Below are 24,324 nucleotides of genomic sequence, written 5' to 3' on the forward strand. Positions count from 1 at the left end.
TATTAACTTAACCATGTATGTTTAAAAATGACCATATTCAGTCGAAATCAGAAGTTTACATACACCTTAGCCAAATACATTTAAACTCAGTTTTTCACAATTCCTGACATTTAATCCTAGAAAAATTCCCTGTCTTAGGTCAGTTAGGATCACCACTTTATTTTAAGAATATGACATGTCAGAATAATAGTAGAGAGAATGATTTATTTCAGCTTTTATTTCTTTCATCACATTCCCAGTGGGTCAGAAGTTTACATGCACTCAATTAGTATTTGGTAGCATTGCCTTTAAATAGTTTAACTTGGGTTAAACTTTTTGGGCAGGCCTTCCACAAGCTTCCCACAATAATTTGGGTTAATTTTGGTCTATTTCTCCTGACAGAGCTGGTGTAACTGAGTCAGGTTTGTAGGCCTCCTTACTCGCACACACTTTTTCAGTTCTGCCCACAAATCTATAGGAATGAGGTCAGGGCTTTGTGATTGCCACCCCAATACCTTGACTTTAATGTCTTGAGATGTTGCTTCAATATATCTACATAATTTTCCTTCCTCATGATGCCATCTATTTTGTGAAGTGCACCAATCCCTCCTGCAGCAAAGCACACCCACAACATGATGCTGCCGTGCTTCACGGTTAGGATGGTGTTCTTCGGCTTGCAAGCCTCCCCCTTTTTCCTCCAAACATAACAATGGTCATTATGGCCAAACAGTTCTATTTTTGTTTCATCAGACCAGAGGACATTTCTCCAAAAAGTACGATCTTTGTCCCCATGTGCAGTTGCAAACCGTAGTCTAGCTTTTTTATGGTGGTTTTGGAGCAGTGGCTTCTTCCTTGCTGAGAGGCCTTTCAGGTTATGTCGATATAGGACTCGTTTTACTGTGGCTATAGATGCTTTTGTACCTGTTTCCTCCAGCATCTTCACAAGGTCCTTTGCTGTTGTTCTGGGATTGATTTGCACTTTTCGCACCAAAGTACGTTCATCTCTAGGAGACAGAACGCATCTCCTTCCTGAGCGGTATGACGGCTGTGTGGTCCCATGGTGTTTATACTTGCGTACCATTGTTTGTACAGATGAACGTGGTACCTTCACACGTTTGAAAATTGCTCCCAAGGATGAACCCGACTTGTGGAGATCTACAATTGTTTTTCTGAGGACTTGGCTGATTTCCTTTGATTTTACCATGATGTCAAGCAAGGAGGCACTGATTTTGAAGGTAGGCCTTGAAATACATCCACAGGCACACCTCCAATTGACTCAAATGATGTAAATTCGCCCATCAGAAGCTTCTAAAGCCATGACATAATTTTCTGGAATTTTCCAAGCTGTTTAAAGGCACAGTCAACGTGTAAACTTCTGACCCACTGGAATTGTGATACAGTGAATTATAAGTGAAATATACTGTCTGTAAACAATTGTTGGAAAAATTACTTGTGTCATGCACAAAGTAGATGTTTTTTATTTATTTATTTCACCTTTATTTAACCAGGTAGGCTAGTTGAGAACAAGTTCTCATTTACAACTGCGACCTGGCCAAGATAAAGCATAGCAGTGTGAACAGACAACAATATGGAGTAAACAATAAACAAGTCAATAACACAGTAGAAAAAAAGAAAAAATAGTCTATATACATTGTGTGCAAAAGGCATGAGGAGGTAGGCGAATAATTACAATTTAGCAGATTAACACTGGAGTGATAAATGATCAGACGGTCATGTGCAGGTAGAGATACTGGTGTGCAAAAGAGCAGAAAAGTAAATCAATAAAAACCGTATGGGGATGAGGTAGGTAAAATGGGTGGGCTATTTACCGATGGACTATGTACAGCTGCAGCGATCGGTTAGCTGCTCAGATAGCAGATGTTTAAAGTTGGTGAGGGAGATAAAAGTCTCCAACTTCAGCGATTTTTGCAATTCGTTACAGCCACAGGCAGCAGAGAACTGGAAGGAAAGGCGGCCAAATGAGGTGTTGGCTTTAGGGATGATCAGTGAGATACACCTGCTGGAGCGCGTGCTACGGGTGGGTGTTGCCATCGTGACCAGTGAACTGAGATAAGGTGGAGCTTTACCTAGCATGGACTTGTAGATGACCTGGAGCCAGTGGGTCTGGCGACGAATATGTAGCGAGGACCAGCCGACTAGAGCATACAGGTCGCAGTGGTGGGTGGTATAAGGTGCTTTAGTAACAAAATGGTTGGCACTGTGATAAACTGCATCCAGTTTGCTGAGTAGAGTATTGGAAGCTATTTTGTAGATGACATCGCCGAAGTCGAGGATCGGTAGGATAGTCAGTTTTACTAGGGTAAGTTTGGCGGCGTGAGTGAAGGAGGCTTTGTTGCGGAATAGAAAGCCGACTCTAGATTTGATTTTAGATTGGAGATGTTTGATATGAGTCTGGAAGGAGAGTTTACAGTCTAGCCAGACACCTAGGTACTTATAGATGTCCACAAATTCGTCCACAAATTCTAGGTCGGAACCATCCAGGGTGGTGATGCTAGTCGGGCGTGCGGGTGCAGGCAGCGAACGGTTGAAAAGCATGCATTTGGTTTTACTAGCGTTTAAGAGCAGTTGGAGGCCACGGAAGGAGTGTTGTATGGCATTGAAGCTCGTTTGGAGGTTAGATAGCACAGTGTCCAAGGAAGGACCAGAAGTATACAGAATGGTGTCATCTGCGTAGAGGTGGATCAGGGAATCGCCCGCAGCAAGAGCAACATCATTGATATATACAGAGAAAAGAGTCTGCCCGAAAATTGAACCCTGTGGCACCCCCATAGAGACTGCCAGAGGACCGGACAACATGCCCTCCAATTTGACACACTGAACTCTGTCTGCAAAGTAGTTGGTGAACCAGGCAAGGCAGTCATTAGAAAAACCGAGGCTACCGAGTCTGCCGATAAGAATATGGTGATTGACAGAGTCGAAAGCCTTGGCCAGGTCGATGAAGACGGCTGCACAGTACTGTCTTTTATCGATGGCGGTTATGATATCGTTTAATACCTTGAGCGTGGCTGAGGTGCACCCGTGACCGGCTCGGAAACCAGATTGCACAGCGGAGATGGTATGGTGGGATTCGAGATGGTCAGTGATCTGTTTGTTGACTAGGCTTTCGAAGACCTTAGATAGGCAAGGCAGGATGGATATAGGTCTGTAACAGTTTGGGTCCAGGGTGTCTCCCCCTTTGAAGAGGGGGATGACTGCGGCAGCTTTCCAATCCTTGGGGATCTCAGACGATATGAAAGAGAGGTTAAACAGGCTGGTAATAGGGGTTGCGACAATGGCGGCGGATAGTTTCAGAAATAGATTGTCAAGACCAGCTGATTTGTACGTGTCCAAGTTTTGCAGCTCTTTCAGAACATCTGCTATCTGGATTTGGGTAAAGGAGAAGCTGGGGAGGCTTGGGCGAGTAGCTGCGGGGGGGGGGCGGAGCTGTTGGCCGAGGTTGGAGTAGCCAGGAGGAAGGCATGGCCAGCCGTTGAGAAATGCTTGTTGAAGTTTTCGCTTATCATGGTTTTATCAGTGGTTACCGTGTTACCTAGCCTCAGTGCAGTGGGCAGCTGGGAGCAAATTTCTGCTTGAAAAAGCTGGCCTTTGCTTTCCTGACTGACTGCGTGTATTGGTTCCTGACTTCACTGAACAGTTGCATATCGCGGAGACTATTCGATGCTATTGCAGTCCGCCACAGGATGTTTTTGTGCTGGTCGAGGGCATTCAGGTCTGGAGTGAACGGAGCATGCTTATCTAAGATGGTGAGGAAGTTACTTTTAAAGAATGACCAGGCATCCTCAACTGACGGGATGAGGTCAATATCCTTCCAGGATACCCGGGCCAGGTCGATTAGAAAGGCCTGCTCGCAGAAGTGTTTTAGGGAGCGTTTGACAGTGATAAGGGGTGGTCGTTTGACCAGGCAATGAGGCAGTGATCGCTGAGATCCTGATTGAAGACAGCGGAGGTGTATTTGGAGGGCCAGTTGGTCAGGATAATGTCTATGAGGGTGCCCTTGTTTACAGATTTAGGGTTGTACCTGGTGGGTTCCTCAATGATTTGTGTGAGATTGAGGGCATCTAGCTTAGATTGTAGGACTGCCAGGGTGTTAAGCATATCCCAGTTTAGGTCACCTAACAGAACAAACTCTGAAGCTAGATGGGGGGCGATGTCCTAACCGACTTGCCAAAAGTTTAGTTTGTTAACAAGAAACAAGAAATTAACAAGAAATTTGTGGAGTGGTTGAAAAACGAGTTTTAATGACTCCAACCTAAGTGTATGTAAATTTCCAACTTCAACTGTATAGTGATTGTTTCAAGCAAAACTACCAAAATGATTGCTGACTAACTAACTAAATGTAATGTAAGCCCTGATCAGCATGTAGCCTACCTATAGCACAGATGAGAGTTGTATCCGACGGTAACTTACGCTACTTTATTCTGATAAAACACATCCCTAATAACTCTTATTGCTGGGATTGTATTGGGACATAATGTCTGGAAGTGGTTAGATGGGCTTTAAGAGGTTATTAAAGTGACAAAGAGGAGGGACTTGTCCTGAGTGACAGTTCTCAGATGCGCTCTTTTTCCTTAGTGGGATAACAAATACAGTATATACCAATGCAAACATAAGCAAATCACTTACATTTGACATGTATGGGTAGTTAGGTTAGGTTTTCTTGGGAGACAGTGACTAGCATGGTCTTAGTTCAGTGCTGGTCTATAGCCTATGGATCTTAGCTCAATGTACTAACTCCTCCCTAACCACAGAGCCTGGTAGTGTGGGAACTACCCCTGCAGCTAAAGTACCAACCTGTCTGACCTGAGCTGCAGGTGGGTGAGTTACAGCCAACAGCCAACAGCCTGGCAGATTACAGAAGCTTGCTGGAGCAGAGCGCCTTGCAAATGCGTCACTGCTAATCTGTCAGTCGTATGTCATACAAATCAGACGACAAATCAAACCCAATCAAATTGTATTGGTCACATCCACATATTGAGCAGATGTTATTGCGGGTGTAGCGAAATGCTTGTGTTCTTAGCTCCAATAGTGCAGTAATATCTAACAATACACAACAATGCACAAATCTAAAAGTAAAAGGGAAATATTGGAATTAAGAAATATACAGGTATAAATATTAGGACGATACCGACGCAATGTAAAGGAACTCTGTGAGTGACGTCAGTACGATGCCACTTTGTGAGAGAATACAGCTGATGACGCAATGATGACATGACTTCAGACACCAGTCCAACATTGACGACTGCCACTCCCTCCCCACTGGCACTAGATAAGGCCACACCAGGCCTCTGAGACATAGTCAGTGTACTGTGACCGGTGTCCCACACCTCCAGCAGCCTGCAACAGATTTCTCGGTCCCTTCTGTTATCCTTCTCAGGAGAACATCAAATAAGAACCCTCCCTTAGAAACAGCACAACTTGAGAAATCTTCCTTCATTTCAAGCTTGTCCGCATAATTGTTTGCTCTAACCTATCTACTTTCAGAACTATGAACACTGTACCGAATGGAGATTTGAAGATGTGTTTGTTTCCGTATTCTCGGTCTACACCACAGGAAACTCTTGGAACTTGGAAAGGGTTTTTAGGGTGCTCATCTCCTCTCACGTTTCTCCTCTCTGTTCCCGGGACAGCTATTAGTCATTCACTTTCCTCAGTCTCTAATTGTTCAGTATGAGATCTTGGCAGTGTCTGAGCTACGACCAGTCCAAATAACTGTCCCCACACCGGGTGCCAGAGCTCTCTCCGTCAACACAACACTACACTACACAACACTACACCAGGGGTAAAGTTGAAGAACCAGGGGAGTATAGAGAGAGAGAAAGAGGGACAGACATAAATAGGGGTGAGAGAGAAAGAAAAGGCTAAGGAAAGGAGAGAAAAGAGAGGGAACGTGAGATAAATGGATCAGGAGAGAAATACAGAGTGTTGTAGGATAGAGGGGAGGAGAGTGAGAGAGAAACAGAGAGTAAAGAGCATAGGTCTGTTTGCCAAATATGTGACTCTCCAGAACACCACCGTTGGCTCTGGCTCAGGCCTGATTGGGGAGTGAGAATTGAGTAGTAAAGAATCTGTCCAAACTGGCCGATAAACCATTGGTGTTGTAGGATGCAAAACAGTCCGAGGACCAGATGTTTACTACTCTGGGAAAGGATTCCCAGATTAGTAAACATATTGACATACTGTAGTTAATAGCCCAATCTGTTGCCTGGTTACAGGATTTTTATGGTAGTAATTCTCTATTTTCTTCAAAAGATTCTTTAAAATACTAGTTTGTAGCAGTATAATTAGCTAATTTTACTCCAAATCCTGTCCTCACAAATACAACTGTTGTACTGGTAATACTAGCCTCGTGGTTAGAGCAACCGAAAGGTCCCTGGATCGAATCCCCGAGCTGACGAGGTAAAAATGTGTCGTTCTGCCCCTGAGAAAGGCAGTTAACCCAAAGTCCCCCGGGCGTCGAAGAGGTGGATGTCAATTATGGCAGCCCCCCCGCACCTGTCTGATTCAGAGGGGTTGGGTTAAACGCGGAAGACACATTTCAGTTGAAGGCGTTCAGTTGTACAACTGACTAGGTATCCCCCTAAAAATACTTTGTCAGTCTCAATGGTAGCTGCCTTCCTAGCTAATCCAATGCCAGTGGTGTCAAGTACAAGACAATCAGTTTTGTTTAGACACTATGTGAAGACAGCGACATAAAGGCCCACCATATCAGATGTCTGAGGATGGCCTGAGGCAACTCTTGTGTAAGTAGGAGTCAGCCGTGTCTGGGTTCAGCAGGGTCGTGTGAAGCAGTGCAGAAGTGGTAAGTAGTACAGAAGTACAGGGGCAGACAGAAGGCAGCAAGCCTATGTTGCATGGGTGCAATGTGTGTGTGTGTGTGTGTGTGTTTGTGTGTGTGTGTGTGTGTGTTACAGACAGTCTGCTGTGATGATCTCGCTCGCACTCTCTCACACACACAGACACACACACACACACACACGTTACACTCTGCTCTCTACCAGCTACACAGTACCAAACATACCCACGCTCCTGGGGGACTCTGCTATGTTTTATCCCTGTTGAAATATTGATGCTACAAGAGTGTGAAGCATGAATGTTTCAGCGACGCTCGTCTTGGAGCAGCGTAGCTCAGCTACTTCCTGAACCCTTTGTTGCCCATGTCTCCTCATGGGTCTGGTGTTGCTAATGTTTGGACCATAATAGTGACTTACTGTAGGTAAACCACTTTCATTGTTTTAAGTAGAAACATGGATTTTCGTGCTTTTTGTAAAATGGCAACCCCGTGGAGAGTGGAGAAAGTTAGTAGCCTTTTCAGATGTTACTCATCTTTCCGTTAACACAAGAGGTTTTACTTTTGGCTTGGCTATGAGTGCCGCTTGTGTTTCTCAAGGTTTTGGAACACGTCTGGCGTCTCTAGCCTTGAGTCCCTCAGACTGAGTTATCTGTTTACTAGGCAGCATGTGCATTTGGCTGTGATGTCATTCCCACACCGGACCATGTGTTGTCCAGCATGGGGAGGATACAGTATATTAAGTGTGATATAACTGTTGGTATGAACCACTGATCAGAATGGGGTTCTGGTTTACAATGCTTATGGAGCAAGTTTGGGGGCACCAAAGATTTTCAGAGTCTCTCAGTTTATGAATATGTTTATTTATCCAATCATATGAAGAATACCAAGGACACAAGGACATGCTCTGAGATTTGCACTAACACACTGCATGTAAGTCTTCACAAACATGCGGACACACACACACACGCACACACACATACACACACACACACACACACATGCACACACACACACATACACACACACACACACACACACACACACACACACACACACACACACACACACACACACACACACACACACACACACACACACACACATACATACATTCAGCAAAAAACAAACGTCCCCTCACTGTCAACTGCGTTTATTTGCAGCAAATTTAACATGTGTAAGTATTTGTATGAACATAACAAGATTCAACAACTGAGACATAAATTGAACAAGTTACATAGACATGTTGTCACGCCCTGGCCATAGAGAGGCTTTTTATTCTCTATTTTGGTTGGGCCAGGGTGTGACTGGGGTGGGCATTCTATGTCCTTTTTTCTATGCTTTGTATTTCTATGTCTTGGCCTGGTATGGTTCTCAATCAGGGACAGCTGTCTATCGTTGTCTCTGATTGAGAACCATACTTAGGTACCCTTTTCCCCCACCTGTTTTGTGGGAAGTTAATTTTGACTTTGTTCAGGGCACATAGCCCAAAGCTTCACGGTTTGGTTTTGTTCTTCGTTTTGTCGGCGTCATTTTTAAATAAAGAAAATGTACGCTTACCATGCTGCACCTTGGTCCAGTCCTTCAGCCAGCCGTGACAGAACTTCCCACCACCAACGGACCAAGCAGCATGGTAAGGTGGACTCCTGGACATGGGAGGACGTTTTGGATGGCAAGGGAGTCTACACATGGAGGAGATCCTGGCGGGAGGGAATCGCCTTCCATGGGAACAGGTGGAGGCAGCTAGGAGAGCAGAGGCAGCCGGAGAGAGGAACCAGCGGTATGTGGGAACACGGCTGGCAAGGAAGCCTGAGAGGCAGCCCCAAAAATTATTTTAGGGGGGGTACACGGGGAGTGTGGCAGAGTCAGGAAGCAGACCTGAGCCAACTCCCCGTGCTTACCGTGGCGAGCATGGGACTGGTTAGGCCCCGTGCTATGGAGTGATGGGCACGGTACCGAGGCGGAGTATTCACAGGCCGGTATGCTTGGTGCCAGCATCCCGCATTTGCCGGGGGGAAGCTGGCATCCAGACAGAATGGGTGGGGCCAGCTCTGCGCTCAAGACCGCCAGTGTGCCTCCACGGCCCTGTGTATCCAGTGCCTCCACTACGCACCAGGCCTCCGGTGGCAGCCCCACGCACCAGGCTGTCTCTCCGTCTCCTCCCTCCAGGTGCTCCCTCCTGTCCGGAGCTGCCAGAGCCCCCCTCCTGTCCGGAGCTGCCAGAGCCCCCCTCCTGTCCGGAGCTGCCAGAACCGCCCTCCTGTCCGGAGCTGCCAGAGCCGCAGCCCCTCAGTCCAGAGGCGCAGCCCCTCAGTCCAGAGGCGCAGTCCCTCAGTCTTTGTTTTCTCTGCTTCATTTTTAAATGAAGAAAATGTACGCTTACCATGCTGCACCTTGGTCCAGCCCTTCAGCCAGCTGTGACACATGTGACTAACAGAAATTGAATAATGTGTCCCTGAACAAAGGGGGGCGTCAAAATCAAAAGTAACAGTCAGTATCTGGTGTGGCCACCAGCTGCATTAAGTACTGCAGTGCATCTCCTCATGGCCTGCACCAGATTTGCCAGTTGTTGCTGTGAGATGTTGTCCTACTCTTCCACCAAGGCACCGGCAAATTCCCGGACATTTCTGGGGGGAATGACCCTAGCCCTCACCCTCCGATCCAACAGGTCCCAGACGTGCTCAATGGGATTGAGATCCAGGCTCTTCACTGGCCATGGCAGAACACTGACATTCCTGTCTTGCAGGAAATCACGCACAGACGTGCTCAATGGGATTGAGATCCAGGCTCTTCACTGGCCATGGCAGAACACTGACATTCCTGTCTTGCAGGAAATCACGCACAGAACAAGCAGTATGGCTGGTGGCATTGTCATGCTGGTAGACATGTCAGGATGAGCCTGCAGGAAGGATACCACATGAGGGAGGAGGTTGTCTTCCCGGTAACGCACAGCGTTGAGTTTGCCTGCAATGACAACAAGCTCAGTCTGATGATGCTGTGACACACCGCCCCAGACCATGACGAATCCTCCACCTCCAAATCGATCCCGCTCTAGAGTACAGGCCTTGGTGTAACGCTCATTCCTTCGACGATAAACGTGAATCCGACCATCACCCCTGGTGAGACAAAACCGCGACTCGTCAGTGAAGAGCACTTTTTGCCAGTCCTGTCTGGTCCAGCGACAGTGGGTTTGTGCCCATAGGCAACGCTGTTGCCGGTAATGTCTGGTGAGGACCTGCCTTACAACAGGCCTACAAGCCCTTAGTCCAACCTCTCTCAGCCTATTGCGGACAGTCTGAGCACTGATGGAGGGACTGTGCGTTCCTGGTGCAACTCGGGCAGTTGTTGTTAAAACCCTTTACAATGAAGATCTGAAGTTATTTGGATTTTTCAAACTATCTTTGAAAGACAGGGTCCTGAAAAAGGGACGTTTCTTCTTTTGCTGAGTTTACATACATATATCCCGATTTTAGCATACAAAAACACCCTGTACGGGTTTGAAGACTCTATGAAGATTTTTGTATTTCTCCCTCTCACACACACACATTGCACCACATGACCTTGAAAGCACTGAAGAGGTGTTTGTTCTGTATCCATGTGTGTATGTGTGTGACAGATCTCAGCTCTGTAGTTGGTGACAAATGAAAGCTTGGCCTCCATCTAGCTCTCTCACCACCGTGTTTCCCCATTAGTGAAATCACTCCTGTTTACTCTAAAGCTGCATGCATCATCAGACGACATTGCCACTTTCCCCGACCCCGCTGTGGAACGGTTGTTACCATGGCAACCCATTCCCCACATCCAGGGTTGCCATGTCTGCTTTTGCCCCGCAAAATTGGGCTACTTTGAAAACTATATTGCGCGTGAAAATGTATTGGTTGTGGGTTTTTGGGCTACTTCTAAATTGCACTGTGGCCGCCATGGCATGAAAAGTGATGTGATAACAATCAAATCAAATCAAATTGTATAAGTCACATATACGTGTTTAGCAGATGTTATTGCGGATGTAGCGAAATGCTTGTGTTTCTAGCTCTGACAAGTAATATATAACAATTTCACAACATATACCCATTAAGAATATATAAATATATGGACAAACAATGTTAGAGCGGCATAGATTAAGATACAGTAGAATAGTACAGAATACAGTATATACATATGAGATGAGTAATGCAAGATATGTAAACATTATTAAAGTGACTAGTGTTCCATTTATTATAAGTGGCCAGTGATTTCAAGTCTATGTATATAGGCAGCAGCCTCTATGTGCTAGTGATGGCTATTTAACAGTCTGATGGACTTGAGATTGAAGCGGTTTTTCAGTCTCTCTGTCTCAGCTTTGATGCACCTGTACTGACCTCGCCTTCTGGTTGATAGCGGGGTGAACAGGCAGTGGCTCGAGTAGGTGTTGTCTTTGATGACCTTTTTAACCTTCCTGTGACATCGGGTGCTCTAGGTGTCCTGGCGGGCAGGTAGTTTGCCCCCGGTGATGCGGTTGCGTGCGGTGCAGTTGCCGTACCAAGCGGTGATACAGCCCGACAGGATGCTCTCAATTGTGCATCTGTAAAAGTTTTCACAATTGAGTAGCACTAGCTAGCTTATACAGAGACACCCATTGGATACATTTGGCAATTCCTGTGTTGCTGCATCCCCCAAAAATGTGGCTAGTTTTAAGGCCTTGTTGGGCGGATTTTGAGTGGTCATTGGCTTGGACATTTTATCTAGACCTTGCAACCCTGCCCACATCCCACCTCCGATGCTGCAGAGTGAAGTATGCTGTGTAATCTAAATTCACTTGGAAGAATTCTCTTGGTGCACTCTTGTGTCCTTGAACCAATGGCCCTCCCCAATAGACTGTACTTTAATGTAAGGAACAGAGTTACAAGGGGAAACATAAATCTACTAGCTTGGGTACCAGTTTAGCTAACATTCCATGTTAGCTAAACAGACTGGTACCCAGGCTAGAAATCTACAGCATGGTAACATTTACAGTTACATTTACCAGTGTGTGAGGCATGAACAAATGCATGACTGTCTGTCTCTAATAACACTCCTTAGTCATTTCCTGCTGTTTGTTCAAGCCACAGGGAGCACGCATGACATGATTACTGCTTTATTGATTGGTGTACTGTGTGCCTGTATCACGCAGGTGTGGGGGGGAAACCCAGTGTGTAATTGAATGGTGTGATGAAGAGCCTTTTTATTTGTTCCAACGTGACTCTTCTCAAACATGGCTGCTATTGGTTAAGTCGTGCCACGGTGTCATGAAACACGTGGCTTGTGACATCAGACCATGCAATGCCTCCATGAATCCGGAGGAAAAAAGGTTGTTTTTGGAGAGTGCCAATAATATCCGACTATTTAGATTTTCATTTTCGTTTGAGGATCACTGCAATACATTTGTCCAGTAAATTGTTGGAAACGGTCTCTAAATTTGATATTGTGATGTGGCAGCCCGAGTTTTTTTCTTCTTCAACTGTTCACCTTTCAACCAACCAGGTTATTCATGTGAAAGAGTGTCTGGTTAAATCTCAGTTTCTCAGTGGATTCTGTCACTCTCCTAACCCTGCGCCATTAGTCATTGGGTTAGAGGAGCGCCTGGCTAAACAGGGACCACATAGGGAAATGGAATTATGGGAACTTGAGCCCTACCTCCCATCCCATACCTACTGTACCTACCGTATCCTACACACACACATGGTACCATAAATCCCACCATAGTGCTTATCTGCTTATAGAGTTTATAGCAATACAGACAACCAGGCTTGATCTCCCTCCCACATACCGTACTGCCGTAGCGCTGCCGGCACTTAACAGCCTTAATAAGGGATTTAGCACCCAGTCATAGCTGACAGGTCCCTAATAATGCTCAGGAAAGCGATGCATTTAACTAGTGATTTTGATGGGATCCCGACATCACGCTAGCAAGCTTTAGTTAGTTAACTAAGAGATGCTATTTAGCTTTTAGCATCCTCCCATAGGGATGCACTGCACAAACGGCTAACTTACAGCATCATTAGGATCATTAGTCTTTAGCCACAGTAGCCAATGATAGGACAGTCCTTGGTCCTTGATTGTGTCCATGTTGACACTCAGGTTTCAGATAGTGAGAGGTGTATGTCTGGATGGAGGGGCTGATTGAGTTGAAGTATAAGGCAGGTTAATGAATCCTTTGGTGAGAGTAGACATTGTGTGTGCGTGCGTGTGTGTGTGTGTGTGTATGTTTGTTGCTAATGTAACATAAGTTTAATGTTGCTGGTGACTGGGGGGGGGGGGGGGGGACAAGTTGAGGAGCTTGTCCATGAGTATCCAACCAGGCTTGAAATGATTGACATGTCCCCTCTGCCTATGGTCATGAAGCTAGAGGCTGTGAGAGAGGTGGCGCTAGCAAAGATTCAACATCTGCTTGCAAGTGTGCCTCTCCCACAGAAGGTTCTGGGGGAGATGAATAACAAAACTGTGCAGGTGGTGAGAAAGTGGCTCTGCTTCAACACACCGCACCACACGTGACGTTGTCTTCCTGAGCCAGAGAGAGGGGGGGTTTGGGCATCCCGAATGTTGTGTGGATTTACACTGCTACCAGACTGACTCACCTGTTGAACATGCTCAACAGTGACGATGTGGCAGTTAAGGGGTTAGCCAGAGGCTCCCTCATTCTGGACCTACGGAGGAGGAAGGCCCCACTGGCCACGGACACTGAGGACAACTTCCTGGGCCAGGGAGGCCAATGGGAAATTGGGGCGTGCTGCGGGCTTTGGAGTCTGGTCAGACTGGCCGGACCTCAACGGCCTGTGCAACTGCACTGAAGTGGAGCTCAAATGGACACGGACTGATATGCAGATCTAGCTGACTGTGGCAGACCCCTGTGTTGTTGTGTAGGCTTCTGTCATCCATGTTGGAACATCTCATCCTACATCGAGGACAACACTCCTTGGTATCAGACGGATGCAGCTGAAAACTGAGGCTGCAGGGGAAACCTATTGCTCTGGATTGTGCTGACCATTCTGTCTCCCATTCCAGTACCAGAATTCTGCCATTGGCGAGGTTCCACCAACAAAATATAACCTAGCACTCTGGTAGTCTGCAAACCATGACCCATTTTGTATTCTGCATGGGTCAAATGTAATGGTTGCCCATGTTGTGAATGGTTGCTGTTCATACAAGAATGTGTACATTGCTAGACATAACGGCCTTGTCAAAGTGATAGCCAGCAAGGTGAGACAGGTCATCTCACCAACAGCACACATCCATAAACATTCTTGTGTAAGAGGAAGCTGGTTTGATGTTGATGATGATGTGTTTTCCTATGTGCCAAATACGCCCTGATGTTGTTGTTTTGGGGGCAGGCCAGGGGAGGTGCTCATTTTGGAAGTGGGCTGCTCATTTGACGGCTACATGGAGCAGGCCTTTGCCGACAAGCTTCTTAAATACCAGCCCCACGTGGCAGGATTGGACAGCCTGGGGTGGAGGTGCAGGCTGGTAGTGCTGATATTTAGCAGTCTCGGCCACATACACAGGCTTGCAGTGCCTGGCCTCCAGATTGCGGGCCTGACAAAAACTAGGGCAAAGCAGTTGTGTAGGTACTGCTCTGTTTCAGCTGTCATGGGCAGCCTAACTGTTTGGAGAAGGAGTTGCTTTATGTGCCCTTTAGTGCCATGCATACAGGGACCTTTGAAATGTTTGGATCCGTTTTTAATGTCAATTTGGTCGGTGGATTCAAAATAAAGTATTTGAAGTGTGTGTGTGTGTGTGTGTGTGTGTGTGTGAAGGGCCATTTAAATTGGCTGGTCCACAGCCTAGACGAGGAATGGAGGAGGGACAGGGACCCATGCCAGGAGTTGGTTAGGGTGCCTCTCTCTCTCTCTCTCTCTCTTCCATAGGGAATTCCAGCAGTGATGTCAGAAATTGCTGCAGTGTTCAGTGTTTGCTGCTAGTCCCTGACTGCTGTAACGTACAGTATGCAGATCTAGCTGACTGACGACCCGAGGCAGCACTGTAACTGTGCAGTATGCAGATCTAGCTGACTGACGACCCGAGGCAGCACTGTAACTGTGCAGTATGCAGATCTAGCTGACTGACGCCCTGAGGCAGCACTGTAACTGTGCAGTATGCAGATCTAGCTGACTGACGCCCTGAGGCAGCACTGTGACTGTGCAGTATGCAGATCTAGCTGACTGACGCCCTGAGGCAGCACTGTAACTGTGCAGTATGCAGATCTAGCTGACTGACGCCCCGAGGCAGAACTGTAACTGTGCAGTATGCAGATCTAGCCGACTGACGACCCGAGGCAGCACTGTAACTGTGCAGTATGCAGATCTAGCTGACTGACGCCCCGAGGCAGCACTGTAACTGTGCAGTATGCAGATCTAGCTGACTGACGACCCGAGGCAGCACTGTAACTGTGCAGTATGCAGATCTAGCTGACTGACGCCCCGAGGCAGCACTGTAACTGTGCAGTATGCAGATCTAGGTGACTGACGCCCCGAGGCAGCACTGTAACTGTGCAGTATGCAGATCTAGCAGACTGACGCCCGAGGCAGCACTGTAACTGTGCAGCATGCAGATCTAGCTGACTGACGCCCCGAGGCAGCACTGTAACTGTGCAGCATGCAGAGAAAAAGGACCAGTACATAAGCCTATATGGCCAAGACTAGGCTGACTCTCTTTTTCTTGTTGACGAACTCTAAAGAATACAGTCCTGATATTCTTACAAATGAAATAGTTATATTAGCCTAAGTTACTGGCTACTTCCATATGTAATCTACCCAACCTCTGTCTCTGGTTGTATCTGTAGCAGAAGTGTTGGTACTGTAACACTCATTAAGGAGATGTGTGTGTGTGTGTGTGTGTGTGTGTGTGTGTGTGTGTTGGCTGGCTAAATATGTGCTGGGGAATTAAAAACATGTCTACAGAGAGAGCTAGAGCTCAGATGATAGCACAGCAGCTGCCATGTGGGATCTGCTGCTCTGAGGAGGCGGTGTTGCATTTCTCAGCCTCTCTATCCCTCTGTGCTGTGTGAGTGTGTGCATGTACTGTCTGCTAGCTAGAGTTATGTCTATTTTCTTAACACATTTCAAGTAGTGTTTGGCCTACAGAAGGAAATGTTAGCCTTGTTTTATTTTCCTCTGTGAGTCTTTGTGTGTGTGTGTTGCATGATCTGTCTGTTAGAAACATTAGATGGGAAATGGCTTCTGACTGGCAGAGAGCCTCATCAGGCATTCACTGTAACAAAAGCTTAACCTCACATCACACAGCGGATGCTGCAGAGCCTGAGAGAGGGTTCATGTGTGTCGGGATAACTCAACTCCTATTTCTCATATGCAGTCGTTTGCTTGTAGACTGAAAGTAATGATTTCTGGTCACCACACCTTGTAATTGGATTGTCAGAATTAGAGAACCAATTTCATTTTTTGTGAACTTAGGTTTACAATTGTACTTAGAAAATAAAGACAACTAGCATGGACAAAAGTATTGCCACCCCTGAGCTAGTACTTGGTTGAACAGCCAAGAAAACTGCAGACATAGTCTTCTTGTAACAATGAGCTTGCTGCAACTTTCTACTGGCAATGTGGCCCACCTTTAAGCAGCTAACTGCTCTAAATGAATCAATGTTGTAGGGGTACCCTCCACCAACTGCTGTTTTCAGATCTCGCCTTTGGTTTTGTATGTAATTCAGATCTGGCCACTCCAGAACAGTTCAGCATCTCTTCTTGAACCATTCTTGAGGGCTTTTTTTGATGTGTGTTTGGGATTGTTGTCCTGCTGGAACACCAACAACCTTCAATGGAGAGCCCGTTTTTGGACACTGGGTTGAACATTGGACTTCAAAACAATATCTGCTGATTTCATGATGTCTTGCACACATTCAGTGCCAGAGCATTCAGGTCCAGAGCATTCAGTACCAGAGACAGCAAATCAACCCCAAAGCATGATCAAATCTCCCCCATCTTTGATTGTAGGGAGGGTGTTCGTTTCATTAAATTCTTCATTTGGTCATCAGAAACACAGCGATGATCTGTTTTGCCAAAGAGCTCTCATTTTGTTTCATTGGTCTACAGAAAATTTTCCCCTGAATTTAGGTTTGTTTCGTTTTATTTTTAGAAGTTCAATCAGGCTTTGTTGTGTCTCCTTCAGCAGTGGGGTCATCCTATGCTTACCAAAGACCAAATGAACCATTTAAAGAAAAGGACATCCCCTCCTGCAATCAAACATGGGGATGTTCAATAATGATGTGGGGTTGCTACGCTGTCTCTGGTACTGGGGGCCTTGAATGTGTGCAAGACATCATGAAATCCGAAGATTATCGAGGTGTTTTGGAGTGCAATGTTCAACCCGGTCTCTGTTGAAAGTTGTGGGACTTCCAGCAGGACAACAACCCAAACACACATCAAAAGAAGCCTGGAATGATTCAAGAAGAAATGCTGGACTGTTCTGGAGTGGTTAGCAAAGAGTCCAGATCTGAATCCCATCCATAACCTATGGCAAGAGCTGAAAACAGCAGTTGAATCTCTTAAACATTGAAGAATTAGTGGGGCAAATTGCTAGTAGAAAGGAGCAGCAAACCCATTGACGGCATTTATCTTGGCCAAAGGCTGTGCCACCAAGTACTTGCTCTGAGGTGCCAATAATTTTGTCCATGCCATTTGTCTTTATTTTCTAAATAATTATTTTTAAACTTAAACTTAAGTTCACAACGATGACATTTGTTCTCTAATGTTGAAAATCCAATTGCAAGGTGTGGTGATCCAAATGTTGTTGTTTTTTTCAACTTATTTCAGAAGAAATAGGGAACTATTTAAGAAAAGTACAAGGGTGCCAATATATTTGGCTGCAATTGTACATCCTCTGTGCAGGGTGTGGTAATATGGGTTGAAAGAACTTCATAGGCGTTTGCAATGATAAATATGTTATCTTCATTCCATTGATACGCATTCTTTATGTCATGTAGCCTACTGGTTCATTGGATGAGGAGGAGGTCATGTCATGTCAACTCCAAGTCATATGCCTACTGTCGGGACTGGTGTGACATGTCATGGAACCATGCCTCCTGGTGGTTATTGATGGCATAACAGTTCAAACAACCAACATTTCTTTATATGCGCAAGGCATGTAAAATGTAAAATAGGCCATACTCGCTCTGTTGTCATTTCAAATTTGTGAGAGAGTGTGACATCTGCTGCTTCATGGCATTTCTCTAGTCTAGCCCTTCATTCATCATGCAGCCTCTAAAAAGAGAGGACGAGAAATTAGTGTGTGTCTGTGTGTCTGGTCTCAGTCTCTGGAGGCTGTAGCAGGTGTTCTCTCTTCGTAGCTGTGATCGATCATACAGTCGAGCCAGGCAGACGGTCAGACCAGCCTCAGACCCGGCCTGGGAAATTACTTTCAGTGTGTGTGTGTGTGTGTGTGTGTGTGTGTGTGTGTGTGTGCGCACGCGCACGAGAGAGAGAGAGAGAGAGAGAGAGTGTTCCAATGTGCCCAGTCGCAAGAATTTACTGATTCGTAATCCGTTCATTGAACCACGCCTGTGTTTGTATGAGTGAGTCATTGCCTCATGGGAGAATTCAAATGCTGGAGTAAATCTCATTCACAGTTCTCTCCAGTCCTGCTAATGGCTCAGGATTTGAATCCAAGAATAGAGGGGCACGCCACAGCCGTATACATTTGGTAACTGTTATACCCTCAGGTTTACATCCAGGAAGAAGTACAAAAATTATTGACATGATTGTTTACAAATGGAGAATACTGTAATACTGTTAACACTGTACTGTAATGTAATCTTCGCACACACACACACACACATTCACATGCACACCCCACCCCTACACACCTTCCCCCACTAATGCTCAGCTAAATTTGCTAAGTGCTGAAGTGTTTACTGCAGTAGCTACAGCAGAAGACACAGGGAACCACACACTGCTACTCTCAGCACAGAGAGGCTGCTGAAGATGGAAAAAATAAGTCTCCACTCCAGCCACTCCTGTTATTCATCACCTAGATCAATACACTGGGCTTCGCGAGCCGAGAATAGAAACAGCCTGAGATATAGAACCGCTGCCTTAGGTGAGCAAAAAGAACTGGATACTGACTAGGAGTCTGAGCAGTTGTCCCATCCATCAGCTCTAGATCTATGCTTGGCTTGTCTGCATTACCCTCATTATGAGCTGCAACTGCTCCGTCCGCAGACATACAGGGCCCTTTCTCTCTCTGCCTGTTCTCTCCTATTTGGTTCTATTCCTGTCAGGACACGGATAGAGAGAGCGAGATAGAGGAGGTGTGAGAGGGGGTGGAAGTGAGGGAATAGGTGTGAGATAGTGAAAGGACCTGACAGTCAGGTCTCATTCTTGTCCCTTCCCCCTTCCCGTGTCGCTGACGCTCTCTCAATTCAATTCAATTTCAAGTCCCGGTTCACCGGACACCCCCAGCCCCCTTTGGTAGGTGGCCGACTCACCCGCCCATAGGTGCGTCATGTGGCCGTGGCTCACGGGGAAAGGGGGTGGAGCCAGTCGGGCGCAACCCAGGCAAAAAGGACATGCGGGGAACCGGGCTAGGACCGATGACACCCACGCCGAGAGAAGGGAGATGCAGGAGGCGTAAGCCCCCTACCCTACCCAACCCACAGCAGAGTTTGGTTTCTGGAGCTCAGCCCCATGCCGGCGGCTGGCAACCCGTTAATGATCCTTCCGCAGGTTCACCTACGGAAACCTTGTTACGACTTTTACTTCCTCTAGAGAGTCAATCTCTCGTTTCTATCATTGCCCTAAACCAGTCAGTGTGCTCATGTTTCGTCCCCCACTCTGGGGACATGTAGAAGAGAATGAAAAGCAATGCTTAGTAAGACTATAATAAATAAGGGATAGGTCTGTTTGTTTGAGTGAGGGTGGAGTGCTTATTGGAAGAGGTCTGGGTTCGTGAACTAGAGTGAACTGTGATTTGGTATTGTTTAGTCTTTACCTGAATGATATCTGTAAGACCAACACTACTGCCATGTTACTAGTGTTACTAGTCTTTCATGTTCCAGAGGACTCTGCTGCTACACTGTTGTGGACAGGAGTAAGCAGTGGTAAAGATCCAAACTAGATGGACTCAAGTGGCTCTCATTTCCTAGCAATGAGCTGACCTGTCCTACAACCTGTCTGTCCCGCAGAGGGGGCTGGTGGTATGAGCTATAGGAGGACAGGTTTGTTGTAATGGCTGGAATGGCATAAATGAAATGTCAAACATGTGGTTTCCATTAGAGGTCGACCGATTATGATTTTTCAAAGCCGATACCGATTATCGGAGGACCAAAAAAGCCGATACCGATTAATCGGACGATTTTTGTAATAATGACAATTACAACAATACTGAATGAACACTTATTTTAACTTAATATAATACATCAATAAAATCAATTTTGCATTAAATAATGCAAAAACAAAGTGTTGGAGAAGAAAGTAAAAGTGCAATATGTGCTATGTAAGAAAGCTAACGTTTCAGTTCCTTGCTCAGAACATGAGAACATATGAAAGCTGGTGGTTCCTTTTAACATGAGTCTTCAATATTCCCAGGTAAGAAGTTTTAGGTTGTAGTTATTATAGGAATTATAGGACTATTTCCCTCTATACCATTTGTATTTCATTAACCTTTGACTATAGGATGTTCTTATAGGCACTTTAGTATTGCCAGTGTAACAGTATAGCTTCCGTACCTCTCCTCGTTTGAAACGCTATTAGCACGTGCTAACTAGCTAGCCATTAATGCTAGCTAGCAACTTACCTTGGCTTACTGCATTCGCGTAACAGGCAGTCTCCTCTTGGAGTGCCACGAGAGAGAGGCAGGTCGTTATTGCGTTGGACTAGTTAACTGTAAGGTTGCAAGATTGGGTCCCCAGAGCTGACAAAGTGAAAATCTGTCATTCTGCCACTGAATGAGGCAGGTAACCCACCGTTCGTAGGCCGTCATTGAAAATAAGAATGTGTTCTTCACTGACTTGCCTAGTTAAATAAAGGTATAAAAACAAAATAAAAAAAAATAAAAAAACGTGTTTCTAGTTTCCATATGTTTGATGTGTTTGGTACTGTTCCATTGATGAGCCTGTCCTCCTATATCTCCACCCATAAGCCTCCTCTGCCATCCCGCTACCTGTCTGACCCGCTGCAGGTGCTTATGTGTAGACAGTGAGGGTAATATCAGGCAATGGAAGTGCCTTGTCCACACCTTCCCTTAAGCACAGTTTTAAGCACAGTTTTAAAAAACACGTTTTTTTTCCTTGAGGGAGTTAGTGAGTGAGTGAGTGAGTGATTGAGTGTGTACACCATGTGTGTACAAACATGTTATTTTTTTATTTCTCAAAAGTTGTTTCATTTGGCTTTTTTTATTACACAGATAATACAGACAGAACAAGTAGAGGGCAAAACACACACAGATCCCCTACCAGATCAAACCCACCCAAACCCCCATGTTCCAACAGAACACTCACGGATCCCCTACCAGATCAAACCCACCCCAACCCTCCATGTTCCAACAGAACACACACGGATCCCCTACCAGATCAAACCCACCCCAACCCTCCATGTTCCAACAGAACACACACGGATCCCCTACCAGATCAAACCCACCCCAACCCTCCATGTTCCAACAGAACACACACGGATCCCCTACCAGATCAAACCCACCCCAACGCCCATGTTCCAACAGAACACACACGGATCCCCTACCAGATCAAACACACCCCAACCCCCATGTTCCAACAGAACACACACGGATCCCCTACCAGATCAAACCCACCCCAACCCCCATGTTCCAACAGAACACACACGGGTCCCCTACCAGATCAAACCCACCCCAACCCTCATGTTCCAACAGGACACACACGGATCCCCTACAAGATCAAACCCACCCCAACCCTCCATGTTCCAACAGAACACACACGGGTCCCCTACCAGATCAAAGCCACCCAAACCCCCTTGCTCCATCAGGGCACACACGGGTCCCCTAGCAAATCTGCATCTTTTTGCCATGGCACCGACAAGCATAGATGAGACCAGGCAGAAAGATCCCACAATAGAGACAGCCAAATGACTCAGCAGTTCTCCAAGGCCTCCTGCAATGCTTCTTAGAAGGGAAGATGGAGAAACAGAACACGGAGAAGTAGCAATGATTTATGACCCACAGTAAACACTGTTTCAAAGCATAATGGAAAGAAACCCATGAGAAACCCATGTGTTCCTACTTACGTGACTCAAAGATGAAGGTGATGCAGCATATTTTCTGGAAAATGCGGTTATGACCATGAGTGAGTTCTCATGAGTGAGTTTGTTCACCTTAGTGATGATCTAAAGCAGAATCATTCTCCATTATCCAAAAGTAACTGACAAAATGACAACATGGCTAAAAAGAAGTTACAGAAAACCAATGTTTGTTGTACAGTATTGAGCAATATTCTGTGACGTTGAGCGATGAGGGAGTGGGTGATTCGCTACACACCATAATCGTCCCAAAAAGAGCTGGGCCTTGTTTGGTCTATAAGGCAGCCAAGTAGTTGTTACTCAGAAGAACGTTATGTTTTCTCTCTCTCAGCACTCTGAGAACAGTAAAGTAAACATTCCTGTTACATGGTTAGCTCAAGGCATCATCGGGGAAATGAGTCATCCGCATGGAACTGCGCTCTGTGATGTAATAACGTTGATTCAGCGGTATGTGCATACATTTCCCATTCCCACGGTAACTTGTTAGAGAATGTATCCCCTAATTCCCCACTCCACCCTAATCGCATTTCCTCTTCTTCTTCATTGCAGAGCTGAAAAAACTGAAGTATTAAGTGAAGACCTGCTACAGGTAAGAGTCAAAGGGAGGTTTTGTTAGTGTGTGTGTGTGTGTGTGTGTGTGTGTGTGTGTGTGTGTGTGTGTGTGTGTGTGTGTGCACTTATAAAGGCCTAATATAGGCCTACAGAATATGCCTGTTTGTTATGTGTCTGTGAACTGCAAGTATTTCTACAATGCTTTCGGAAAGTCTTCAAACCCCTTGACCTTTTCCACATTTTGTTACGTTGCAGCCTTATAACTATTCAGACCCTACTACCCTACTCAGGACTATGTTGAAGCACCTTTGGCAGCGATTACAGCCTCAAGTCTTCTTGGGCATGACGCTATAAGCTTGGCACACCTGTATTTTGGAAGTTTCTCCCATTCTTCTCTGCAGATCCTCTCAAGCTCTGTCAGATTGGATGGGGAGCGTCACTGCACAGCTATTTTCAGGTCTCTCCAGAGATGTTCAATCGGGTTCAAGTCCGGGCTCTGGCTGGGCTACTCAAGGACATTCAGAAACTTGTCCCGAAACCACTACTGCGTTGTCTTGGCTGTGTGCTTAGGGTTGTTCTCCTGTTGGAAGGTGAACCTTCACCCCCAGTCTGAGGTCCTGAGCTCTCTGGAGTAGGTTTTCATCAAGGATCTCTCTGTACTTTACTCCGTTTATCTTTCCCTCGATCCTGACCAGTCTCCCAGTTCCTGTCGCTGAAAAACATCCCCACAGCATGATGCTGCCACCACCATGCTTCACAGTAGAGATGGTGCCAGACGTGACGCTTGGCATTAAGGCCAAAGAGTTCAATCTTGGTTTCATCAGACCAGATAATCTTGTTTCTTATGGTCTGAGAGTCCTTTAGGCGCCCTTTGGAAAACTCCAAGCGGGCTGTCATGTGCCTTTTACTGAGGAGTGTCTTCGGTCTGGCCGCTCTACCATAAAGGCCTGATTGGTGGAGTGCTGCAGAAATGGTTGTCCTTCTGGAAGGTTCTCCCATCTCCACAGAGGAATACTGGAGCTCTGTCAGTGTGACCATCGTGTTCTTGGTCACCTCCCTGACCAAGGCCCTTCTCCCCCGATTGCTCAGTTTGGCCGGGCGGCCAGCTCTGGAAGTCTTGGTGGTTCCAAACTTCTTCCATTTAAGAATGATGGAGGCCACTGTGTTCTTTGGGGACCTTCAATGCTGCAGAACTGTTTTGGTACCCTTCCCCAGATCTGTGCCTCGACACAATCCTGTCTCGGAGCTCTAGGAATTTTTTTTCCCCTGACATGCACTATCAGCTGTGGGACCTTATATCGACAGGTGTGTGGCTTTCCAAATCATGTCCAATCAATTTAATTTACCACAGGTGGACCCCAATCAAGTTGTAGAAACATATCAAGGGTGATCAATGGAAACAGGATGCACCTGAGCTCAATTTCGAGTCTCGTAGCAAATGGTCTAAATACCTATGTAAATACGTTTTTTTCTTAAATATTTAAAAACCTGTTTTCACTTTGTTGTTATGGGGTATTGTGTGTAGATTGATGAGGAAACAAATTAATTTAATACATTTTAGAATAAGGCTGTAATGTAACAAAATGTGGAAAAAGGGAAGGGGTCTGGATACTTTCCGGATGCACTGTACATACCTATTTTCTGAATGTGAAACTCTAACCCTAAAACAGAGTATGTTTTGTGTGAAATGGGTGTCGAATTACCGAAGGCAAAGTTAATCAGCTCCAAAATGGAACCTCTTTAATTAGAGACAAAGGC

General features: G+C 45.9%; 1 protein-coding gene across 5 annotated transcripts in view; it reads left to right on the plus strand.

Annotated features, from left to right (window-relative positions):
* Nucleotides 1-24,324, plus strand: part of LOC110491516 (rho GTPase-activating protein 44) — a 79,628-nt gene that overhangs the window by 35,195 nt on the left and 20,109 nt on the right. For all 5 annotated transcript variants that reach the window (XM_036946392.2, XM_036946390.2, XM_090202126.1 and 2 more), the window contains exon 2: nt 22,564-22,603. In XM_036946392.2, coding sequence (XP_036802287.2) covers nt 22,564-22,603 — 40 coding nt within the window. The remainder of the gene's footprint in view (nt 1-22,563; nt 22,604-24,324) is intronic.

Source organism: Oncorhynchus mykiss, chromosome 16 (assembly GCF_057628025.1).
Source record: "Oncorhynchus mykiss isolate SJ-2025 chromosome 16, ASM5762802v1, whole genome shotgun sequence".
NCBI classification, from domain to species: domain Eukaryota; kingdom Metazoa; phylum Chordata; class Actinopteri; order Salmoniformes; family Salmonidae; genus Oncorhynchus; species Oncorhynchus mykiss.